This window comes from Vanellus vanellus, assembly GCF_965231255.1.
Source record: "Vanellus vanellus genome assembly, chromosome: 1".
Classification (NCBI taxonomy): domain Eukaryota; kingdom Metazoa; phylum Chordata; class Aves; order Charadriiformes; family Charadriidae; genus Vanellus; species Vanellus vanellus.
Genome location: NC_138905.1, coordinates 25208133 through 25232736, shown reverse-complemented (window position 1 = coordinate 25232736; position 24604 = coordinate 25208133). Strand labels below are relative to the sequence as shown.

General features: G+C 40.0%; 1 protein-coding gene across 1 annotated transcript in view; it reads right to left on the bottom strand.

The window, feature by feature from the left end:
• Window positions 1-24604, bottom strand: part of ATP6AP1 (ATPase H+ transporting accessory protein 1) — a gene marked incomplete at its 5' end in the record, with an annotated part of 58723 nt that overhangs the window by 15781 nt on the left and 18338 nt on the right. Inside the window, one exon of the mRNA XM_082498456.1 lies at window positions 20153-20238. Within this exon, the coding sequence (XP_082354582.1) occupies window positions 20153-20238 (86 nt within the window). The remainder of the gene's footprint in view (window positions 1-20152; window positions 20239-24604) is intronic.

The following is a 24604-nucleotide window of genomic DNA, read 5'->3' as shown; positions in this document are numbered from 1 at the left end:
CCTCCCTGCCTCTCTGTTTCGGGCATGTTTTCTTATTCTTTTGTTGCTGCACAAACGTAAGCTTACTGAATTAAAATCATTCTCCCCGTGCCATACATTTCATGCTAAACTATAAATGACAAGATACTTCCTTGAGAAAAGGATTGTATTTACACTGAATTCTTGTAAAGCAAATTCAGTTATTTAGGAACAATCCGTAGTGGCAGTGTTGTCAATCTTTAAACCGTATTTTATTCTGTTGTTTAGTGCTCCCTTCGCCTTTACCTAATCTGAACCGTGGGATGTGTGAGTCACTGCCTTGTTCCTCTGGATTTATCAATGACATTTTTGATCTCAGATATGCTGTGAACAATCGCAAGACCTGATTAAATAAGATACAGAAAAAAAAAAAAAAAGGGTGCCACTTACGATGTCCTAGACCAGCACTGAACACTGTAATTACTAACTGAACCTGCAATAGAAGTAGCCTGGACAAAATTCTTCCCTTTGATCAGTTTTGCAAGCCTCCTAATTCAGAATCATCTCTCTTGGAATGGAGAAAGACAGCTGATCTGGCACCATTTTGATGCACCAACATACTGATCTTTTTCAAAGCAAACAGACCTTACATCCAAAATTATTCATTTGTTTTGTTGCTGTCGCCGAGCTTTTGTTGGCTGTTCCAAAATAGAATAGCTAGAGACAAGAAAAAAGATTTGGGGCCATATTATATATTTGAATTACAAACAAATATAAATTGAATGGTTGCAAACACATGAGAAAAATACAAAATACTGGGAAAATAAAATTTTCATTGGCTGAAACGATGAATGGTAATGAACCATAGAAATAGGCTACATTTCACGCTAGTTTCAATGTGGGATTTTTGGATATCAGTTCAACAGATGGTTCTACCTTCTTTTCAGTCTTGTACTTCTGGACTTTTTTATTGCTATGTTTAGGTGTGCACATCAAGAATAAGAAAACCATCCTGGTGGTGCTCGTTGGTCTTTTTAATTTCAAAAGGTATGGATCTATGACCACATCCTCTCTGTGGAGTTGTTGCTTTTATTGTAACAGCTAAGGGAAGGGGAAGGTCTTTCTGTACCTTCAAGGAGGGAGGCCAGGAGGAAGAAGGGTTCAGTCCCTTTCTCTTTTTAGGTTGTATCTCAGCCTAGTCCCTGCCTCCATACTGTACTGTGCACTACAGTGCTTTCTCTGTACATTACCTACATAGATGTCAAATGCTAATTTTGTCAAATTTAGCCATAACATGATTAAACAAGTTGTTAGAATCACAAAACTACATAAAATTCTTATCTTCCATTAAAAAAAAAAAAAAAGTGCAGTATAACAATGTGATACTGCTAATAGCATTAAACTTCACGCATGCAGAAAAGAGCCTGAAAATATTTAGGGCGTGCAGGTATAGACAAAAGCTCAAAATACATTGTGAAAGGGGAGGTCAAAGAATCCTTTTGGGTCACTTACGATGGCTTGAATCACACAGTGTAACTTCTGAGGAGGTCCGGGCAGACACTGCAACTGCTACCACAGCACCCCAAAGACAAATACCTGCTACCTGAACCAGATTTGGGGTTTGGTAGCTTGAACTGCTTCTACCCATAATGTACCATCAGTCATTCTTTTAACAGGATACTAAGCTGACTGTACGCTTGCATTTTCTCAATTCGCTTTACAATCTTTTTTTTTTTGGTTTTTTTTTTTGCAAGGTATCATTTAAAAACTGGTTCTATGAGGCTGCCGTGTGCTGAGTGCAGGGGTGCTGCTCCCAGCAGAATGGCAGGTCGTGCTGCTTGCTGGGGTTTGGCTGTGGCACATCAGAAGCTGCTCAGCATTCACATCCCAGCCCAGTACCAGCACGTTTCAAAGCCTTTTGCTGAAATTACCATTTCAGTTTCCTTCCCACGCAAACAGGTCAGTTTTCCTCCATGTTTTCTAACCGGTGTAGCATCATGGCCTTACTACGGACAGCATCACCATCACCCCAGCTAATATATCCATTTTTCTGAAAGATACTGTACCGCCAATCTGTGATGCACGCAACGGCTGTTTGTTTCTCACTGCTAAAGGCAAGCATTACAATTTGGTATAACCACAAAGATGTTCTTTGCAGTGTAAAGCCTATAAAATTACATATATAGCAAGCAGAAAGAATTCGATTACACTTATTTCAGTCATCTGTCGGTGCAAGACTGTAGCAAAACAGTGTTTTGAGCTGTCAAAATCTAGAACATTAAGCAAAGAGTTACCAATTATCTCTATTTTTGAGAGTTTGAACTGTTTATATTTTTATGATTTCTAATGTTTTGTGGGTTTTGATTTTTTCTTCCCCTCTAGGCTATCTTAAAATATAATTTCAATTTTGGCCTTAGATTTGGTGAATCTTGCATTCCATATAAACCTCAAGCACTCTCCCTCTGTTTTATGGAGGAAATTGGATTCCTCATGGATTCATCCACCGATATAGCAGAGGGTTGTGCTGCCGTCTGGGGGAACCTCCACAGGCTGAAGAAATGGGCTGACAGGGACCTCATGAAGTTCAACAAGGGGAAGTGCAAAGTCCTGCACCTGGGGAGGAACAACCCCAAGGCACCTGTACACACTGGGGGCCAACTGGCTGGAAAATAGCTTTGAAGAAAAGGACCTGGAGATCTTGGTACTGAACATGAGCCAACAACGTGACAAAGGAGGCTAATGGTATCCTGGGTTGCATTAGACAAAGTATTACCAGCAGGTCAAAGGTGGGTGATCCTTCCCCTCTACTCAGCACTGGTCAGGCCACACCTGGAGTGCTGGGTCCAGTGGTGGGCTCCTCAGTACAAAAGAGACACGGACATATTAAAGACAGTCCAATGAAGGACCACAAAGATGAGGAAGGGTCTGGAGCATCTGTCTGAAGGGTCTGGAGTTTTATGTGGAAAGGCTGAGAGAGCTGGGACTGTTTAGCCTGGAGATGAGAAGGCTCAAGAAGTGGATCTCACTAGTGTGTGTAATTACCAGAAGAGAGATTATAAAGAAGATGGAGCCTGGCTCTTTTCAGTGGTGCCCAGTGACAGGACCGGAGGCCATGGACACAAACTGAAACACCGGAGATTCCGTCTGAAGATTAGGAAATGCTTTTTCTACTGTGAGGGTGACAAAGCCCTGGCACATGTTGCCCAAAGAAGTTGTGGAGTCTCCATCCTTGGAGATTTTCAAAATCCAACTGGAATTGGTACTGGGCAACTGGCTCTAGGTGGCCCTGCTTGAGCAGGGAGGTTAGACTAGATGACCTCCAGAGGTCACTTCCAACCTCAATTATTCTGTGATTCTGTGTGATTCTGTCTTAAATCATCTACAGATCTAGATCTCAGCATGACCTGAGTAGGATGCAGGATGAGGAAGACTTCTTCATCACAATGGTCAAAGCCTAGATTCCTAGTTTTCAAAAGATATAGAAGCCCAGTCTTGTTAGGATATATTTTCCTGCCTACTAAGTGAACAACACTTATTACTTTTTCCAATTCCTATTGTTTGAATTAAGTTATCACTACAAAACGCAAACCATGAGATACTGCCTGTCCATCACCTACAAAGATATGAAATTAGGCATATGATGTCATGCTCAGCATATAAAGCAGGGGGAAGAAGAAGGAAGGGGGGGATGGTTTGAGGTACAGCATTTGTCTTTCACCCCAGATGGGACTTGAACCCACAATCCCTGTCTTAGGGGACATGTGATGGAGTCCTGCTCTCCCGGAGATGGCTGAACACCTGCCTGATGATGGGAAGAAGTGAATGAATTCCTTGTTTTGCTTTCCTTGTGTGCGTGGCTTTTGCTATTAAACTGTCTTTATCTCAACCCACGACTTTTCTCACTTTCAGTTTTCCAATTCGCTCCCCCGTCCCACCGGGGGAGAGTGAGCGAGCAGCTGTGTGGTGCTTAGTTGCTGGCTGGGGTTAAACCATAACAGCATGGTACTGAAAAAACACACTGGTTCAGAGCAGCATAAAATTTCAAGTAAGTTCAAATTCAAATGCAAGCTTCGATGCAGCAACTACGGTCTTCTGTGCTCCGTTGCAAAGATCTTACCTACTTGCGATGGATTTTGACTTTAGTTTTTTATAACAAAAACTGTCAGAGGCAGAGTTTCTGCTCTGCTGCAAGTGAACCCAGGCGATGTTTAAACCACATTTTCAACCAGGAATGTTTGTAGGGTGACCTAGTTATACTCAGAATCCCCCAAACATTTCCAGTGGAGATGCTTAGCTTATCAGGAATTACCAGAAGCCCATCTGAATACACCTTTCTTGCTCATTTACCTGTCTCGTTCAAGGTGGTATGTTATCACAACTTCAAGGTAGCTTTTCAAATTTGAAATTTCTGTTCATACTAAATCACCTGAAATTTTATAACTTGCATATAATACAGTAAAACTTACATATCTAAAGACTGCACAAATCCCAAGTAATTGCACTTGCAGGTGTTATCAGAACCAGAATTCAATTCCTGAAATTGTTCTTTCCTTCCATGTTAATTCTTTTCAATGCAAACAGCGTGAGGTAAAGCTTTCAAGGCAAACAAAGTAGGTAAAAATGTGCATTGCGTAGATTCAGGCAAATTTAGAAACCTTGTTTAGAAAAATCAGTTTTTGTAGGTATGTATGTATAGCATGTATGTATAAGCTGCAGTAAGCTCTTTCGATTGTGAGAGCCAAGCCCTTACATTTTTTACTCAGACATATTTCCTGTCAATAAATGTTTTCCTAAGTAGAAACTTTAAACTGACTAGAATCAGCAGTCTACACAGAAAAAGCAAGCAGGTATGTAATGTGCTCCTCTTCAGCGAAACACAAAATAGAAAATTTGTTCTAAGTTACAAGCAAAGAGAGAAACATGCTTTAACATAAAGATAACATAATTCAAAATCCATGCATAACTGAACTATGACAATACTTGGCATAAGCATGGTCTTGGATACTTGCATTGCTCACATACATACGTGCATTCATGCATACACAGATACAGAAAGAGTAGAGTGGAAATATACTCAGAAGTGGAGAATTTCTCAGAAATCTCATTCTTTTCCCTGCTGACTGCATGGATCTATGGGTAGATCCAGATTGAGAACGCAGATCTGAGGGCATTTACAGGATGACTGAGAGAAGGAGCTTAAAGTGGTCATACTAAAAAGCACACACAAAGAAAAAAGTTTTTCAAAGCAGGATTAAGTTTACATTGCCGAAACTGGAATAGACTCCTCACAAAAAAAACCTGAAATTAAACTTCCAGAAAACGATCTCCTTCTTAACATTATACTTTCTCCTTTTTATTTCCACTTCAGCAGCTGGTAGGGAATCATTAGGCCACTGCTCCTCTCACCTTGAAATGAATTCTATGCTATTTCACATGTCTGAAAAGCAACTGTAAGCCTAAGCAAGACATCAGAATAAATATCAACAGCATGACGTTTTGCCCAGAGGAATCCTTCACCTCTTTTCCCCTTCTTTATTAATGTTCTGATAAAGCAGAGGAAAAAGAATGCACAGAAATGAGGTACATTATATCCATAGCAATCATTTATTAACAATGATTGCTATCATTTTAGAGCCCTGCAGGGTATATGACCAAGCTTACTGGCTCACATTATCATCTGAGGGCTCCCCTGTCCAACCATGTGTACTTTTACCAGCAAGTCAAATGGCCTGGGGACTGTGACGCTCGTCTCCTACCTGGTGTTCTGCATCTCCCAGGGTTTTCCACAAATGTGAGGCTGGGACACAAATGTTAAAGTCAAAATATAAGTCTCACTGTAAGAGATAATGATGTAAATGTAAGGGATAAAGTTCTCTTTGATAATTGACAGTATTGTTATGACTTGCAGAGAGTACCCAAGTCATGACCAAGCACTTGAAGATCTGCTGTTAGAAGGAACAATAAAACTGCAGTATTTATTATACTGCTGAGTTCAGTGTCCTGCATGAACACTATCTGTGGTGTCAGTTCATATGTTTTTTTTTATGACTCGATGTGTTTCTTCACTGTCCTTTTGCGGCACTGGGCTGTACAAGAGATCTCTTGACTGTCATTTACGGAGAATGGGACTACAGTTCTGTGGAACTGAATGCGGTGCAGGGACCGTGCCAGTGGCAGAACACAGAGCAGAGGAAGGTGCTGTGACGCAGCACTTGTGATAATCATTCTGCTTGAAAGGCCTTAAAATGAGGCAAGGGATTTTTGCATGTATGGGACATACAAGCACATCCATAAATGCCACAGTAGTCCAAATTTTCTGAAGAAAATGGTGATATTTCCTGCTATTTTCTTGCTCCAACTTTTAATGCATTTTTTATACCAAACTTTTTCAGATAACTTAAGAAAGAGCGGGAATTGGTCTATAAAACGATCTTGATTTTAGAAAGTAAAGCAGAATACATATAAGCTGGAGCAGCAGTGGAAGGAACTGCTACACTTAACTCTCCACCTTAAATTTCACTTTGGACAAGTAACCCAAATACAATTATTCCAATGAAAACAGTGTCTTGGTCATCTACCAGACTGTTAAAACTCATTTGCATCCTTTTAGCTAATCAGATTTTTCAGTCTAATATACAAAAGAGGAAAAAGGTTGTATTAAGAGCTTGCATTGTAAAACATAATTAATCCTGAAAGGAATATACCAGATGTATTACTTAAAGAGTATTTGCTGATGCCAATCTCCCCAGGTTTAACATTAGATTTTGGGCCCTGTTTAAGGCAATTCTGCCATACGGATAAAAGAAGTTACAGATTTTACATAATTTTTAGACTGCTAAGGGGAATACCCACTCAAACTGGCTGTTTTCCCCACTTTCTTATGTCCATAGGTGGAATCCAAGCTGCCATGGGAGATGTGAAAAAGGATGAGGAGCCTCTGCTGCAATAAGAGGAAACGGCTATGTAGTGAGGGTTGGACTGAGGTTAGGCAGGGGTCTGGTGGGTTACCTAATTAAAAAATGCAGACACGGGCCAAAATATGTTACTCACAGCGCCAGAAGAGTTGCCAGCACTGTTTGTCCCAGATCTAGGCTAGTCACAGGGAAATGAAAAATCTGAAGATCCATAAAAGTCTCCCTCCCTCCACTTAATATTTTGATCCTGCAGCACTTTGGACGACTAATTTGCAGAACTGGGGACCCTGTCTCCCATTTTTTCCTAACTTGAAGGAAGAGGTGTGGACAGGAACGCTAGTATTACATGTTACATTTCAAATTTTTATTGATACTTGAAGGAAATTAATTTTTAACTTTAAAAAGTTACACATCATTCTTACAACTCCTCAGGTTGAAATTACAGTCTAAACACCAGTAAGTTCTTCAGATGGTCAGATTCTCTCTGTAAAATTACTGTGTTTAATGTGACAACCCCATTCTTTGCTTTCAGTATCTTCACCTGTGTGTGACAACTCTTTTGGAGAAAACAGACAAAGCCAGAACTTGCACTGCAGGAACTTGTGAGGGGAGTCTGGCTCTGTCTTCCTGGTTTTGCTGAATCAAAATGCAAAGGCCAATAATTCTACTAAACTGGATCCCTTTGACAGGGAAATCAAAACAGGCATTTTTTTCACAGAAAATCAATAAAAAGCTGCTTACCTTCAACTCTGCTTTCTTGCACTCAGTATCCACTTAATATTTCTGACAGTAGTGTATGTAAGCTAGAAGGTGTGTATATAAATGAAACCCACATCAGAAAGTCTAGACAAAGCTAATCTTAGAAATAACATCCACGCTTTTTTGAAGGAGATTACCATGCTTTCTTTTCCCTTGATAAACTCCTTTTCCTCTTCCAAGTTTGTCTCAAAACAGACGTATTTCCACCAAAGCCTAGTTAACCCTTTCAGTTAACACATCTCAGCCAATGTCATCAATCTCATCATTTCCTTCATCTCCTACCAGTCTCTGTCCCCTCAACTAAACCAAAATGAGACTAAAGCATGCAACCTTTGCCAGCAGTTAGGTGCAACTGCCACCTCTGTGGCTGGTAGCTGCTGACCCTTGTCATGGTGTTTTGATATTAACCTTTGGAAAACTGAACTTTATAAGGTGAGGGGTATAAAAAACAAAGACCGACTTCCTCCCATCACTCCCGGGGGATTGCTTTAGCAGCTTGATGCCTATTGCTGTTCCCACACCACAGCCAAGCTTCAATGCCAGGGAATGGCACGCCTGGCTGGGGGTTCGGTTCAGCCACAATCAGTTGCTCCTGCTGGCAGCTCAGATACTGAGAAAAACTGTGGAGCAGTAGCAAGGAATATTGTTAGGGTCATGAGAAAATCATGTGTTGGGGAGAAGGAGGAGTTTTCAACAGCAAGGAGGCAAAGTGGGATCCAACATTCACCTTGTAATAGTCCTGCTTAACATAAGGTAAGACCCCCTCCTTATTCTGTTCCAGGATTTTGCAAGTGATTTGGCTGAAAGCCCCACAGGAGGAGATACCTAGCTGTTAGAATACTCGGGGTACTCAGGGTACTTGGGTAGTGCACTAAAATGTAGAATGATACTTTTTATGCTTCATTAAATATCCGTCTGTGAAGTCACACAATCATTTGGGCTAAAACAGAAATCCCATCAGAGAAGAACAGCTGCAATTTTTCAATAAAATTGTAAACACTGAGGTTTTAGGAAAATGAAAAAGACAGAACAAGAACAAAATATGCCATGTAATATCAAATTTGATGTCAGGCACCACTTTGTGTATGGCTTTTACAGCAATGCTGCCATTAACAAATTAAATAAGAAGCCTGTGGCATTTTGGCAGGAAAAAGATGAGTTTCTTGCCTTTTTTGTTTGTTTGTTTACCAGTGACACTAAGGACATATGTCATACAACAATAACAGAGTTTTCCATGCCAGGTTGAAGTGAACTGGTAAGCCTATGTGGACCAGTACAGTGCTATGACACTACGTTGGGTCCCAGAAGAAAAAAAGGCTTTGCCCATCATGCTGGGCAAATTTGCCTCTTCTCTTACAGCATCCTGTAGAGAATCAATACCAGATGCAATTTTGTCTCGGCATTGCCGCCATGCCGCCATCTTCCAGGAGGACCATCTGCTTCACAGTTTTAGAAGTGGTCGACTTCCGTGCGCCTGTGCAGGGACTAAAGGCGCGAAAAGAGCAGGAAGAGGCTTGTAGGGGACCAGCGCTTCCGGTCGATCTGCACATGAGCAAGATCTGTATATAAGGCTTTTGGCGGGCTTCTTCTTTGTTCTCCTCACCTCCCTGCTGTGCGCATCCCCGGACTCCAGACTCAGCAGAAAACTGTTGGACTCAGGGTGGCAGTAGCGAACTTTCTCCCTTTTTCTTTGTTTCCTTCCTTACCCCCCTTCCTTTCCCCTTTGCCTTCTCTTCCCCTCCCTTTTTACCATTCTTTCTCGTTTTTGTTAAGAAAATTAATTAAAAGGTTGTACGACATTTGACCGACTTCAGAGTCTTAATCTCGTCCTTGGGTTTATAATGAAACCTTCCCGACACTGGATCGGGATGCATCCCCAGCCAACAGTCCAGGCGTCCACTGGGGAGTCCCAGGGCCCTCCCACCATTTGGCTGGGGCGAACACAGGCGACTGCACGGGGGTCTGACTGTACAGGGCTATTTCCTCAAAAGATATGAGCACCACAAGTTTCTGTAATCAGTCAGTTGTCTAATTAGACAACTTTCTAAAAAGAAATACCACATATTAGGTGACTGAAATCTGATTCGATTTAAAGTTGTCAGCTACAAGGGATGGGGTAAGACAGTTCTCAGAAAGAAATAAGATCTGTGTTTCCATACACAAACGAACACTGCCGTAACAGTCTGTCAACGTTTTATTAACACCCTGGCCCAGTTCTTAGCTTTGTCTGCTAAAACTCTAATGTGCAAACTTTGTGAATAGAGGCTTGCGTGCAATTGCAGGTTCACAGATTGTTATGGAGAAGCCTGTAGGATTCAACAAAAGTAACTTTTATAGAGAACATTTCAATAGAACTATCCATCACTAAAGCAAGGATATATTTCTCTGTTGAAGTCATAAATATGCTTGAAAATTACACCAAAAAAAATATTATCCTCTATCCTGATTTTAGAGGCGTGCATGCTGTACTTATGAGTTTAATGGCTGCATAGGCACAATGGCTATGTATGAATAACGATGGCCCCTCTTTTCTGTTTCAGATGACAGAATATCATTAGCTGATGGCTTTGAACAAAGTCTAATACTTCAGGGGACTGCAGGCAGGGTAAGAGTTAGAAAGTAGAGAAAAACACAACCACCACATGCATAAATATAGCAGATCTAGAAACGCGCAACAAAATGTCTGCTTACCACAAAACACTGAATTTCTAAAAAGGAAATATTCTGTGGCACTACATGAAGTGAGTGAATTCTTTTCTAAAGTGAAAAGAAAGATAGAATATGATGTGTGAATTGAAACCAAAATGAGATAGTCCAGGTTTATTTTGATTAGTCTTAATAGTGTTACGGATTGGATGGACTAAAATTTAGGGGTTTGTTATTCTGCCATCAGATCACACATATTTCCCTGGATTGGGGATCTGCATTTTACCAATTGTTGGCAAATTTTTATGTCGTGTGTTGGTAAAGTGTGTCTTTGTTCCTCTAACAGCTGTTGCTTTAGCACAGACAGCGGAGGCTGCAATAGAAATGAAATGGTCCAGGATATAAACGCTTTTGCCTCTGCACAGGGCATCCCAGTGGTTGTACCAGCTGGTTCTTTTACCAGCTTTATTCATTTAATTTCCTACAAAGGGAAGGAAGACACGAAGTACTGCAGGTGGGTGTTTAGGGCAAGGCTGCTCTGACCACCTAGCCGCACAGCACCGAGCTCCTGCCTCTTCAGCCCTAGGAACGCGTTGGGAGGAGACACGCACACTGTGATCCTCTGGGTGGATGGGAGCATTTCCCGTTTCTAACCCTTCGCTTCCCCAAAATGGGAATGCACGTCTGCCTCTGGAAAAGGTCACACCCATGGGCTTTGGTGCCTGGAGGAGGTGTTGAAGATACAAGTCTGTGCTCACCAGTAGTAATGAATGGGGAAAGGATTCACAGTTCCCAGAGACAACTTTGCAGATCTTTAATCACAAGGAACTTGTGAATCCAACCCATTTCACTGCACTGAAAGTAGGGAAAACTGCACCAAGCTTGGGGTGCTACCTACCTGATATCCAGCTGACACCGTCATTTTTTTGTTGTGGATTTCCTGGTTGCCAGCAGAACAATGATTTACAAGCAGCAGGCATTTTTCTGATGCGGCAACTATTTTCAGTTTCAAAGTGGCAATTCTACAACGACCTAACAGGTGAGCATGAGGAGGAAAGTCCGTGTGCTTCCTTCAGTGGAGCATTGTATGTTGGCTGCCTCTTCTGGCTCACGGCCTTTAGTTAAATAAGTTACATATTACCTTTCACATTCCTGCCCCAGAGAAATGCTATCTCAATATCCCAACCTTCCACCAGCAAGACACAAGACCAGCTAAACTGTGAGACCAAAGGTCCACCTAGCTCACTGCCAGGGCTACTGATAGTAACTGGCAGCTAAAAGTAAGAAAAGGGTAAACACAAACCATACTTGTCCCATGATACTCTCCTTGATTTCTGTAAACTTTGGGTTACAAACCTTCAGAGCTGAAGGCTGCATTCAAATGAATACGTGTAATAGGATCTTCCTTCCTGTCTTTCTTCCGCTAGTCCACAAAATCACTGCAATCTATGTATTTTTGTCACCCCAAAATAGTTTGTTTCTTTAAAGTAATTTGGTGCTCCTGAATTCCCGCGTTATGTTCTATGAGTGGTGATAATTGTGAATACTGGCCAGTGTTTAAGCTGAATCAGCTACTGGAGACATGGGGCACCCCAGATGGGACCGACAGATGCTCCACCCTACCCCTCTTCTAAGAGAGAGGCAGAGGAGGGAAAAAGAGACTTATGAGTTTAGAAGGAACTAAACTACTTTAATGAAATATTAATAATAAAATAAAAAGGAAATAGTGAAATATATACAAAACCATATCAAGCTCCTAGGATGACGATCACTTCACCGGCTGGCACTGGGGAAGTCCCAGGCTGGACTCAGTGATGGATGGGATCTGGATTCTGGATCTGGATTCAGGAACACATGGATTGGGATCAAAGGCAGATGAACAGACAGAGTCCTCCTCAGACGTTGGCCACTGAAGAAAGAGGGCTGACCCTTCGATCCTTCAGCTTTTATACTGAGCATGAGGCGGATCGGATGGAATACCCCGTTGGTCAGTTTTGGGTCACCTGTCCTGTCCGCTCCTCCCCGCAGGTGGGACCCTTCTACGCTTTTCCACTTCCGACCCTCCGACGGGGCAAATAACAAAGTTGGTTGGCCTTGGGGGTTATGGCAATAAGTATAAGCAGGAGCCTCTCTGCACACCATGCCTGGGCATCAGCTCTAAACATTGGTCTTATCACTCTGAGAGAATGAACACTGTCTGCACAATATGCAGTTAATTTCAGTAGTTAGAAGAGGCCCAGCTAAGAAGCGAAGTTACTGGACAAAATTAGTTCTGTTTTAGCTCAAACCAGGACAGCCAGAGAAAGTAATTATTTCCTGCTTAGCTCATATGTGTCATTGGTGGGTTTATTTATTATTTCCCTCTTGGATTGTCACATTTCCTAGCTAAAATATGTTAATCTTGTAGCTCTACTGTCTCCCTTTGAAGATGGGGTGGCCAGAACCACACACTCCATTCCTCTGGCAGACTTGCGCTCGCCAAGGGCTTAGTGAACTAATCGGTGCTTGCTGCTTTGCCCCCTTCCTCTCCGAATGATTGGTAACACTCTGCTGGCTATTCATCCCACTGCTGACTGCTGGGATGGCCCACGAGATCTGCCCACATTCTCGCTGGAATCCCTCTTTGAGAAATAGCAGCCACTCACCACAGCGTAATACGCATTTTTAAGGTTTTCCTTATGTGTGTTACTTCACACTGGATTTCGTCTGTCATTTTGTCACCCAGTAGCACAGTGCTGTGAGTGGTTTCTCCGACTTGTCAGTACATCAGCAAACTTTGGCACCTTCGGATTTCCACCTCCTTTCCATATTAACGACTCTGTTGAACAGCACAGGCGTCAACATCAACCCCTACAGAATCCCACTGGTTATTACTCCCCACTGGAAACAGCAGTTCTTTATTTTTATCCTTTGTTTCCTACCTTTAAATTTTTTATTTCTGCACCAAAATAATTTAACTTTCTTACCTTTTTTACTGTAGCAACAGGATCCCTTTTACCAACATATTTTACGCCTCTCAAAGAACACCAAATCCATATTATATTTTCTTCATATATTCACATATTTACTACTTTAGTTTCAACCAAGTAAGTCAGTACAAAAGGTGGGGTTCCTGGTTGTATTTCTCCAGAGATATGGAGCCACTTTTCAAACCCCATGTCACACTTGCCTCTTCCTGCTCCTCTAGGATTAAGGCCAAATTGATTTATAATTTTTATATATATAATATAATTTAAAATTTAAAAGTTGTACATTAGAAATCATGACAATTTACAGTTTGGCAGTTTCTTATCTTATTTTAGTTAAAACTTAGGTGAAAACTGTCTGACCTTGGTGATACAATACTATTCATTTTACTGATTTATTCTGAAATGTCTTCTACTACCACCTCAGAAACAGCAAAAGTTTTGGAGGCTTGATGATTTCTGAAAAAGTCTGTGAAGCGAGAACTTCTCTATGTTCCACCACAGGGATGATCACACAGAGATTCATTTGGCTTTGTGTTGTCACTCATTTTTCTGAGTGCCACTTTTTATTAGATCCAATGCTCTCTGACAGAATTAATATCTAATGTGTTTTTATGAATAGTTTTTATGTCTTTTGCACATTATTCCCCTGAATTTCTTTAGGTCTGCCATATGATTTCACACTAAAATTGCAAGAATTTATATTCCTTTCAATTTTCTGTACACATGCAGGACTTTTTGCTTTTCCAAGCATGGTTTTATTACTTTTGATAGGCTCACCTTTTCCACTGTGTTGTTTAATTATGACACAGTTTGGAATGTTTCCATGTGGGGAGGAGGGTGAGGGGACAGAAGCAGTCTTTCAAAAATGCTTTTTGACATAAAGTTTGAGCTTTCAATATGTTGTGCTTAAACAGTTTGCATTCCATCTATAAACAGTGTCAGTCAACATAATTAGTGGAGCTTACCAGGCAATTCACCAAATCACAGATATGTGGGTCATTTCATTGTTTAGGTTAAAGTCATATCACTCATGATATTTTCAGCCTCAGTCTTCAAAGACTCTGTTCATAAGAAAAGGACTCTAGAATTCCCAGAATACTTATCTTTGTCTCCTTGAATCCAAACTTCCTTTAAGATACAATAGCAGTCCTTTACAGATCTATTCTGTCACTCTAATATTTTTTTTACCTTGGCATTTTCCTTCCAGAAAGTTTTCAGCACACCTACCAACATGCTTGCTCACAGTTACACGTTCTATTTATTCTACCTTATTTTAGCCTTATACCTTAATTTTATTCTGAATTATTATGTTTAAGACCTCTGCCAATATATGACTGTATTTTGAAGAGTATTCATTTCAATTTTTATACCTGCATTTTACCAATTTCTGTTTTTTTCCAAAGACAGAATTCACCCCCACCTGTGTCCTTCTCCACCATCCCACCCCAGTTTTCCTGGCCCTTAGTTTTAAATGCAAAATAAATACAACTTTCTAATTTGGTGTATGTGGAATACCTGTATAGTCTTCATCTATGCCTTAAAAAGTTAGTTAGCAACTGAAAATAAAAAAAAAAATTGTTTTGATCAGATACAAATAATAGTTTAGTTCCATGCTGCCCTTCACTTCCCAGTGAAGTCAGTAAGCATGTGTATATAAAAACATAAGTATAAAATGAAAGCTAAAGTTGAAAAAATGTTTGAAGTAAGTGAATCTTAATGCCTTAGCGCAAAGTCTAGGGTTAAAGGTAAAACACTAGTTTTCAGTTATTTCCCTGAATTCCCCACTAACACATGGAATGAATCAGACAGAATTGCTAACAAGAACTTCTCACATCCTTAGCATTCAATTTCCAAGCTAATTTGGCTAAATGTTTGTTCATTTTTTTTTCCGCTAGAGTGACAACTAACTGGCTTCAACCAGCCTTAAGCAGTTCTTTTGTAATTATTTAAAAAGTCTCTACCTCTATTAAGTAAAAAACCACAACACCTGAGTTAGCTAGGAAATAATTAAGTGCATATTCTTCATCTACAAGTTAAAGTTTATTTTTTATTGTTATGGAATTCTTTAAGTGGAGAGAGGAGAGGACTAAAGGATGAGGAAATCCCGTGGTTTCTTCTTTTAGGTTGGAAGCACTGATGCTTTATCATACTATATTAAACTATGATTGCTCCTTCAAATGTAAAAAATACAACAGTAAATTAATAAGGCAATTCTTATATTCAGGGATGCATGAGGATATTAATCCTACAACCTCAGCTCCTGCAAATGGCATTATAAGCATTTTTCTAACATTTTGTTCATGGGAAAGCTCCCATTATATAATGTTTGAGTACATTAAATGGTTAAAAGCATTCCATTAATCAGAAGCTGTGAAGTCAGTGGGGTGGCTGTTGCAAAGTTTAGTCTCCTCAGAGTGGTGAACTGAATGGTCAACAAAAAAGAGAGGAGTTGGGTGTAAGTGGAAGATGGATGCAGCACTGCAAAATGTAATGCATTTTTAAAAATTCATTACGTAGAAGCTACAAACACTTGTCAAAGAAGATAAAAACTTTTCATGTTCTTTTCAGCTGCACATCAATAGCACCTGAGGACATCTTCAAGAGACACTTTTTAAGACTCAAATGCAACCACTTGTGCTGCAGATGCCCATGTTACTTACAGCTGAATAAAGTTCCTATAACTCATGTTGTTTGGCTCTGAGTGGGATCAAAGACTCAACACACTTGAACGCCAACTAGAGCAGACAGCTGTAGAATGCAGTCAAAAGCCCACGGTAGCTGAAGCTCTGTGAAAACGTGGAGGCAGTAGAGAAGGTTTAAGCAGCACTTCACAATGCATCTGTAAGAAGTGGAGTCAGCAAAATGAATATCTGCTGGGAAGTAGCCATAAATCTCCTTTTGGCAATACGTGATTCCTCAGCATTCAGTCTAACTGGAAAGAGATAACAACTATAAAACTGTCTTGCAGAAGTTTCAGAAGTAAACTTGTAAAAATGTGACATGGACACCATGAGGATCTGAAGGATGGGAAACATGATGAGATTTATGATTTGAGGCATATCCATCTTTCAATCATTGCAGCCTTTTTAACCTCTCCGATTACAACAGCACAGGTAAAGTTATGCATTACAAGTCAGAAAAACTAACTAGCAGCAAGCATAAGGAGAGTGGTGACTCTGATCATAGTCCCCAAGAACATAAAAATTCATATATTCATGAGAACTTCTGATGCAAGAGTGGAACAAGGACTGCAGAGGGGTGTGGTTCTCCTGAAGAAAAATAAGCTATCAAATGAGTTTCAAAGGAAAGAAAGATCTTGGCAGGAGACTCCTCAATTCTTGGGATAACTTTCTGGTTTTTAATGGAAAAGAAGATGAGAAATGTTGAGTGACATTTGACTGACTAAATGTATATGTCGAGAACCGACCTAAGCACGGGGACTTACATGAGGTCTCAGGTCCAGATGAGGGCCATGAAGATGATCAGAGAGCTGGACCACCTCTCCTATGAGGACAGGCTGAGAGAGTTGGGGTTGTTCAGCCTGGAGAAGAGAAGGCTTCAGGGAGACCTTATTATGGCCTTTCAGTGTCTGAAGGGGGCCTACAAGAAAGCTGGAGGAGGACTTTTTACAGGGGTATGTAGTAATAGGACAAGGGGGAATGGCTTCAAACTGTAAGAAGGGAGATTTAGATCAGATATCAGGAAGAAATTTTTCACTGTGAGGGTCGTGAGGCACTGGCACAGGTTGCCCAGAGAAGCTGTGGATGCCCCATCCCTGGAGATGTTCAAGGCCAGGCTGGATGGGGCTTTGAGCAACCTGGTCTAGTGGGAGGTATCCCTGACCATGGCAGGGGAGTTGGAACTAGATGATCTTTAAAGGTCCCTTCCAACTTAAACCATTCTGTGCTCCTACGACTGCCTTTATGGTTGTCAGAGACAAAGGAGATTATGAAGGGTGAGTTTCATGTCATCCTGCAGCAGTCCCCTACAAAATAGGTCAGAAGGATCATACCTTATAAAGTCTTTGATTGTAAAAAGAACCCTGGCTGATGAGTTCAGATGTATACATTTACAGAATTAGATGATACAAATCACTCTCTCAATGTCAGGCCAACTCAGCCAGACCTTGAAGGTAAAGCGGTTTAGAGCAAGAGTTGCAAGACATGGCAGTTGCCTTGGAGGAAGGCAGCTCCTTTACAACATGATGGGATATCCAGAGGAATCATCAACTGGTTAGTGAAACCATTTCATGTAGGTCACCAAACAGCCTCTGTTTCAGGGTCTTAATTCTGTCTCCCAGCTTCAAATGCTGAAACTGGAACAGAACAAGAACAAGCCTGAAAAAATCTCCATCATGCGTTGGAGTAATTAACTGGTAACTATGATAGCCGAACAGGATCTGTGACTGCACTGGCTAAACTAAACAGCTCTTCGTTACCAAATCAGAAGAGAGTCTCAATCATAGGGGAGTTTTGCCTCCTGTCTCATTAATTCACTTTCTGTGAAGCCAATAACAGTCTGGAATCTTTTCCAATGTAAGCATTTCTCACATTTATTTTTCTCTGCTTGAGGCAGCAGAAGAATGAGCGAACATAACGAGATGATGCTGTGAAGCCATCAACTGCCCAACAGCAAGGAGGTAGAGCTATTGAGAGACAAGTATCTCATAGCCCCAGTTTTTGGGAGCTTCATTGCATAAAGTTAGTTTCTCTGATCAGAAGGACCTGTCCTTTTTTTTTCTTTTTAGTGTCATGCTGAATGATTGCTATTGATTTTCAAATGTACTAAGTAATGTAAACTCTTTTCCCATATGATCAAAGCCTTTTACTTCTCATATATAGTGATCTTGGTTATCACTGGAGAGAGACCCTTTTAGTTCTAGATCATGGAATACAGTCTTTATAGCTTAAGCAAAGAGACTTATTTCTTTAGCTTAAGGTTTTGAAGCAGTTCACACCTTCTGCAGCTCAAGCACAGCCAAGGATGTGCAATACATACTAAGAAGAGGTTACATGCAAATGTACAGATTGATGAATCCTCAAAGGTACTTTCTGTTTTGTCTTTTGTAGCTCTGTAGAGAAGCTGATAATCTTGAATGCACTGAAATAACTTAGTTATTGTGAGGAAAAAAATATGTTTCAAATGGTTTTATATGGCATTGAATTTACAGAATTAAGAAAACTTTAAATTGCTTATTTTTTAAATATGCAGAGCATCTTAAAATACATTGCTTTAATTATTTATAAGTGCTCCAGTTGCTCAAACTAAGTCACTTTAATTTAGAAAGCCTGTTGAAATATGAATAGATTTAAAATTCAACAAACTTTAAAAATTGCTTGAAAAATTCCTTCTCTTGATACCAATTCTTTCATTAATTAAAAATATTTCTCATTCCAATTGTTCTAAATGCTATTTTCAGCTAAGAATGCCCATGTCCCTTTAATTTCAAACAGTAAAGAGCCACAATAACTAAATCATTTGCATTCTTATTTTGAATCTTTGTTAAAAAAATTTACAAAAAAGGCAGATCAAAAGCCCAGGACTCATGTCCTCTCATTTACCACAAAAACATACAGCACAGAGAATATCAATGTGAGCTTGCTTCCTCATGCTGCTCTGTCTTTGTATTCTATGTCTAGTCTTCAAAACCCAGTCTCTGGAAATCACAGGGTGGATTATTGAAGAAAGTTCTTGTTTTTCTCGGTAGAACTAGCCTTTTTCCTACAGTCTGAAGGTACGATTCTGATCATCTTGTTGGATAGTTCAAGATCCCACCTCCCTGCAAAAACCTGGCTTATTTCTGATCGAACACAGAACACCTTTGGGGAGTTCATTCCCTTTTGGTTTAAAAAACATTTATGAAGTACAGTGAAGTTGCCTCTTAATCTTATTTAGGATAAGCTAAAGGGACTTCACTCCCTCCACATTTAAAACAGGTTTTCTAAGTTTTGTTCTTGTGTTAAGAACAGTTATGAATTTTTCATAGTGTTCCCTCCCGAAAACCCTCCAGCTTCTCAAGATCCTGTCTGCAGTGCTCACACTGTATCTAGACAATCCCACTAATGGCTTTCCTGTTGCCTAAACCAAGGAAATTATATCTTCTGTATTCTTATATTATCTTGAGTTTGAATTAAAATTCATATTAAACTAAGCATCTTATTAGGATCTCAGATGTGTTACCACAGGAACAGATAGATATGTTTCTTTCAAAGCTGCTGGTCTTTAGGATACGGCCCATCCCTCATATGCCTCTCTTCTTTGTGAGAACTTTTTTCCTCAAGACATGACTGTCTTCTATTTAATTTCATTAACATTAAAATTTGAATGTTTCTTGATTACAACCTGTATGTCATACAAAACAGCTAACTCTACATAAATAACTATTCTGCATTGCTACTTACTGATGATGTAATAAGTTGTGATCTATAAATGATGTTCTGACTGTCAGCAAGGGTGAAAACTACCTTCCAGTTGTAAATACCAAGTATTGACTAAAAGTAATGAAGCCAGTTAATTTTAAAATGAACACATTAGTAGCCTTCAATTAATTAACAACATTCCGTCTTTACTGACCAGCCACACTAGGAAGCTCGATAAGGTTCCACGTAGAACTTACTGTAAAACTATTAGAGTTAAATGAAAAAAAGAATCTAAAATTACAGTCCTTAAAAATAATAAGTTATAAAGACAATGGCAGATTTATGGTCTCCGAGATCAGTAAAACTTCAATAGTATGTGATATAGCTATCGTACATGAAAATTCACGCAATCAGTTCTGGTTAAAACCTCATAAAACACAGATTGCTTGCTTGTGTAATCTTGAAAATCATCTACAGCATTCCTCTGTAAACATTAAGTTGTTAGATGCCAAAAATCTGACAGTTCTAGGCACTGAAGATTACTCACCCTTGAAGGTCTCACTGCAGTATAAATTACTGAAAAATGAATCCCTCGTTCCTGCAGATCCATGGTCAGTCTTCCAATCATTTTGTCTATAAATAGAAACATCTATAATTTAACAAACTCTGTAAGCTGAGAAAGCTAAAATCCTACAGTACTTGGAGAAGTAATGAGCTAGATGTTTAAGATTATTTAGTTTATTTAAGCAATTTAGGTGCTCGTAGCATTTGTATGTCAATAGGTTCGAATGGGATAAGACATGTTCAGTGTCTTGAAAAATGCACAATTTCATTGAGATGATACAAACCGATTACGTTGCAACTGTTCAGAGAAAGGAGTGATTCTGAAACCGAAAAGTAAATAAAGTAGAAACCTGAAAGGTTGAACTTTGGGCAACAGAAAGCAAGAGCAGAAGAAATCACCTAAGAGATGAAAGCAGGATGCACATACTGTTAGTCAAGTGACCCTTTAATAAATAAATAAATAATAAAGCTTAAGTAGTATTATTCTGTGAATTACAAAGTACACAGAAGCAATCTCTGGGAAACAATAGTCAAAATGTAGTGCTTAGTTTGGGGCAAGATTATGCGTCCTCTTGTCAGCAAACTTCCCTTTTGCTTCAATGGATTTAGAGCCTGGTTCGGCACCCTCAACAGGATATGGAAAAATTTGCTGTTGACTACAGTAGAGGCCAAGGGAGAAACATGAGGGAATATTTCTGAAAAAGGAAGGAAAAGCCAAATAAGGAAGTAAGGAACTTTCAAAGAGGTCCAAAGACACCTCTAAAGAAGATCCTCCTTTAGTTCTGAAACCACAGGCAGTTGTGACAAACATTTACAACTGATACGGTTTTTCAAGCTGTGTGCAGAAACATTAACATCTGCTTATGATAAGGAGCGTAACAGTTGTGAATCAAGAACCATTATTAGTGCTGTTATTGGGACTGATAGAGAAACAAGCAAGCGGACTCACATTTACTGTTTCAGTACCTTCCCACTTCTCATCCATGTACCACTCTGGTGAATGGATATTTTATAGCCTGGACATACAGGTTTCTCAGATTTTGAGGTTACGCTTTACAGAAATTGTATTTTATTTTCTTGTACTAGAAGTGGAGCTTATATTATTATCCTTTTTAACCTCTTCTACTTACAGTTATTATGGTCTCCTGGCTAAGTAAAATGTTTAGCTTTTGTTGCAGGGTTTTAACCAAATTGGTTTCCTCATATCAGTCAAGAATCATAGCTACGTAAATTTTCCTTTTAAAAAATTATTTGTAAAAGGATCTGCTATAAGAAACAGACTTACTCAGAAAAACAACTGCTTATATACCACTAGTGTACTTATATTGAGTGTGGAGGTCCAAGGCATTACATAACGTAGATTTTGTATTCTATATGCACAGAGTGCAACTCACTGGAAATTCTCAGCAGCTTCAGCTAAAATTTGCAGAATAAAAAATAATACATAGAAAAATGCATAGATTGTCTTTGGTTTTTCTTTCATTAAACCAACTGTCTGCTTTCTGAAATAACACATTATTTGCATTTCTCTTCAGTAAGGAGCTACGTGTAACTATAGTTACCAGTAACGTCTATAACTCTTGCCTTTGGGAAGATTTGAGAGGCAATTCCTTCGTTCAGAGAAGCTGCTGTGAACACTCTTATGACAAAAGAGTTGATATAGATCTTTGTTTGTCTGTGATCAAAACTCTACCTTGCTTATGAAGTATCTGCAAATTGTCCAAGGAAAAAGGGCCCAGATTGTCCACCATACTTTAAAGCACCTAAATTACATGCCTACACAGGAACATCAGTCATCCCAGGCTCTTTCTTTAATGGAACAAGAGGCATCTCCAGACGGACATATTGATGTTAGAGTGATTTTAGAGTGGTTCTACTGAAGTGGTTTGTTATTTATTTTAGATAGCATGGATCAAGGAAACACTACGCAGCTCTATGAATGTAAAACAGTTTGTCCAGAATAACACCTTCCAATTAGCATAACTGCCTGCATCTATGCCCTGGTGGAAGGATTAAACCTTTCTAACTCATTGAAGATACATCCCTTGAATTTCACCAGGGAGCGCAGGGTTAGTGCTATCATTAATTTCTAATCTGTCTTAATTTCTTTGTGTGATGTTACACATGGGTGGAAGGGATGGAAGAAAAGAACAGAGAAGAAATGTTCTGGAAGGGGAAAAGTGAAAAGAAAGGAAGAGTATAAACTATGAACAAGAGAGAAAGAACAGAAAAGAGCAAGATGGGGGGGGGGGGGGGAATGGGAGAGGAGAGAAAGAGTGGAAATGCACTGAGAATCAGAGTGGAAAAAGGAATACGTGTATGTCATGGTTTAACCCTAACTGGCAACCAGGACCACGCAGCTGCTCACCCACACCCCCCCCCCTCCTCCAGCCCCAGTGGGATAGGGGAGGAGAACTGGAAAAAAAAGGAAACCTCATGGGTTGAGATAAAGACAGTTTTATAGAACAGTAATGGAAGAGAAAATAATAGGAACAGTAATGATAAAAGAATATACAAAATGAATGATGCAATACAATTGCTCACCACCCAATGGTTGATTGCCCAGACCATTCCGAGCTGAAATCCCAGATTCCTGCCCCCCGGCCAACCCCCATTTATATACAGAGCATGGCGTCTATGGTATGGGATATTTCTTTGGCCACCTTGTCCTGTCTATGCTCCCTCTCAGCTTCTATGGGAAGCTGAAAAAGTTCTTGACTTAATATAAGCATTACTCAGCAACAACTAAAACGGTATGCGTTATCAACATTATTCCCATACTAGATCCAAAATGTAACAACTACTAGGAAGAAAATTAACTCTCTCCCAGCTGAAACCAGGACAATGCAGTAGCAATTAAAGAGCCTCATCTTATGCAGATGGAGTCATAGGCAGCTTTGCCATTGATATTGAGGTATGCTGGATCCAGCAGGTGAGACTGACATGACAGAATGAAACCTTCTCCAGACCAGAGAAACGTTTAGGAAAGCTGGCAAAAACTGAGTAGTAATGTCAAACTCTACCTCATGCAAAAGAAAGAAAGAAGAAATACTGGAAAGAAGCATAAAGAAAACAGTAAGTATGAATCCCTTGAAAATTGAGCACATTTGGATTCTGAATTTCAGTTTGGATTTCGTAATGAGGCTCATTTTAATAACGTGCTAAAAACCTCTGCATACTGCAGCTTCTAGATATTTCAGAACAGCACATTTCCCTTGGGCAGAATCTGAGCCCATTTGTTCTGTCTTACAGAGCTTCCTGTCTGCAGTGAGTAAAACAGCAGGAGAGATTTCTCTGACATTTTATTATATCAGATCTTAAAGCCCTCTACAGCGGAAAGGAAAGAAGTTGCTGTGACAAATATAAGAGGCTTTGTGAACTTCTAGGCAGCCTACTACAGGTCTGCAGTGCTTTTCTATGGGATTACTGTTGACACTGGAAAAAAAAAATTACAAGCGACATTTATGGGTTAACTATTCTCTTGTCACATGGCAGGTATGTGACAAATAGTATTTATTGTTGCTTACCCAGGTAGGATCTAGCAGCAGTCCTTCCGTAACAAACACCAATAACTCATGACCTTGCAAGCAGTCCTGACCTTGAAGGGTCTCCTGACAGCAATATTTGGCAAATGATTGTGGTCGTGCTGCAAACAGTACCTAGACCTGCTGGAGCCCAGATTGCATGACTTGGAAGACTGTGTTTGGGACACTTATCTGCTACTTTTGGAATGACTCTCTTCCGACTCTCCCATCTGCTGCACAGACCTTCAGTGGGATAATTCTAAGGAACTGTGGCTCAGTAACTTTCATTTGAATTAAAACTTCCTGCTGATGTTATTTCCAGCTTTTATTCAGCAATGCATCGAGTGGCTGCTTTGGCAAATAAACTAGAAGGTGAAGATTCAGCCCACACTCCCACTTGTCTAGAGCACAGCCAAGACACTTGGACGTACAAAGTGACACATCTTCCCTGATCCACGCACCTTTTTCCTGGTAACAGCTAGTTGACACTAACCAGAAACTTGGTATGGCCTGTTCCTCCATCATGCCACAGGTCTTCCATTAACTTTGCTGTTCCAAAACAAAGTGGCCTGAGACAGGGTTTGGGAAGCTTATTCTTGAGTTTGTGCAGCCGGTGAAAGAAATGTCCCATAAAGCTAATATTTAGCCGAGGCTTTTCCTACCTAGTGTGCTCTGGGGACTAGAAAAGAGAACGGAACAGCTCCTCTGTAGTTCAGAGATGGAAATCCAGCTGCTTATTTGAGTATAAAAACCACATTCGTCTTGGAGTGAGTAGTGCAAAAACTAAGAGAAAGGACACACCACTGACGTATTTTCCCCTGATTTTCAAATCTGCTTCTGATTTTACACCCCCAGGTCTGGGCAGAAAAAGTCAGAGGCATTAAGGACACTGTTTAATCATCAGCCCCCTA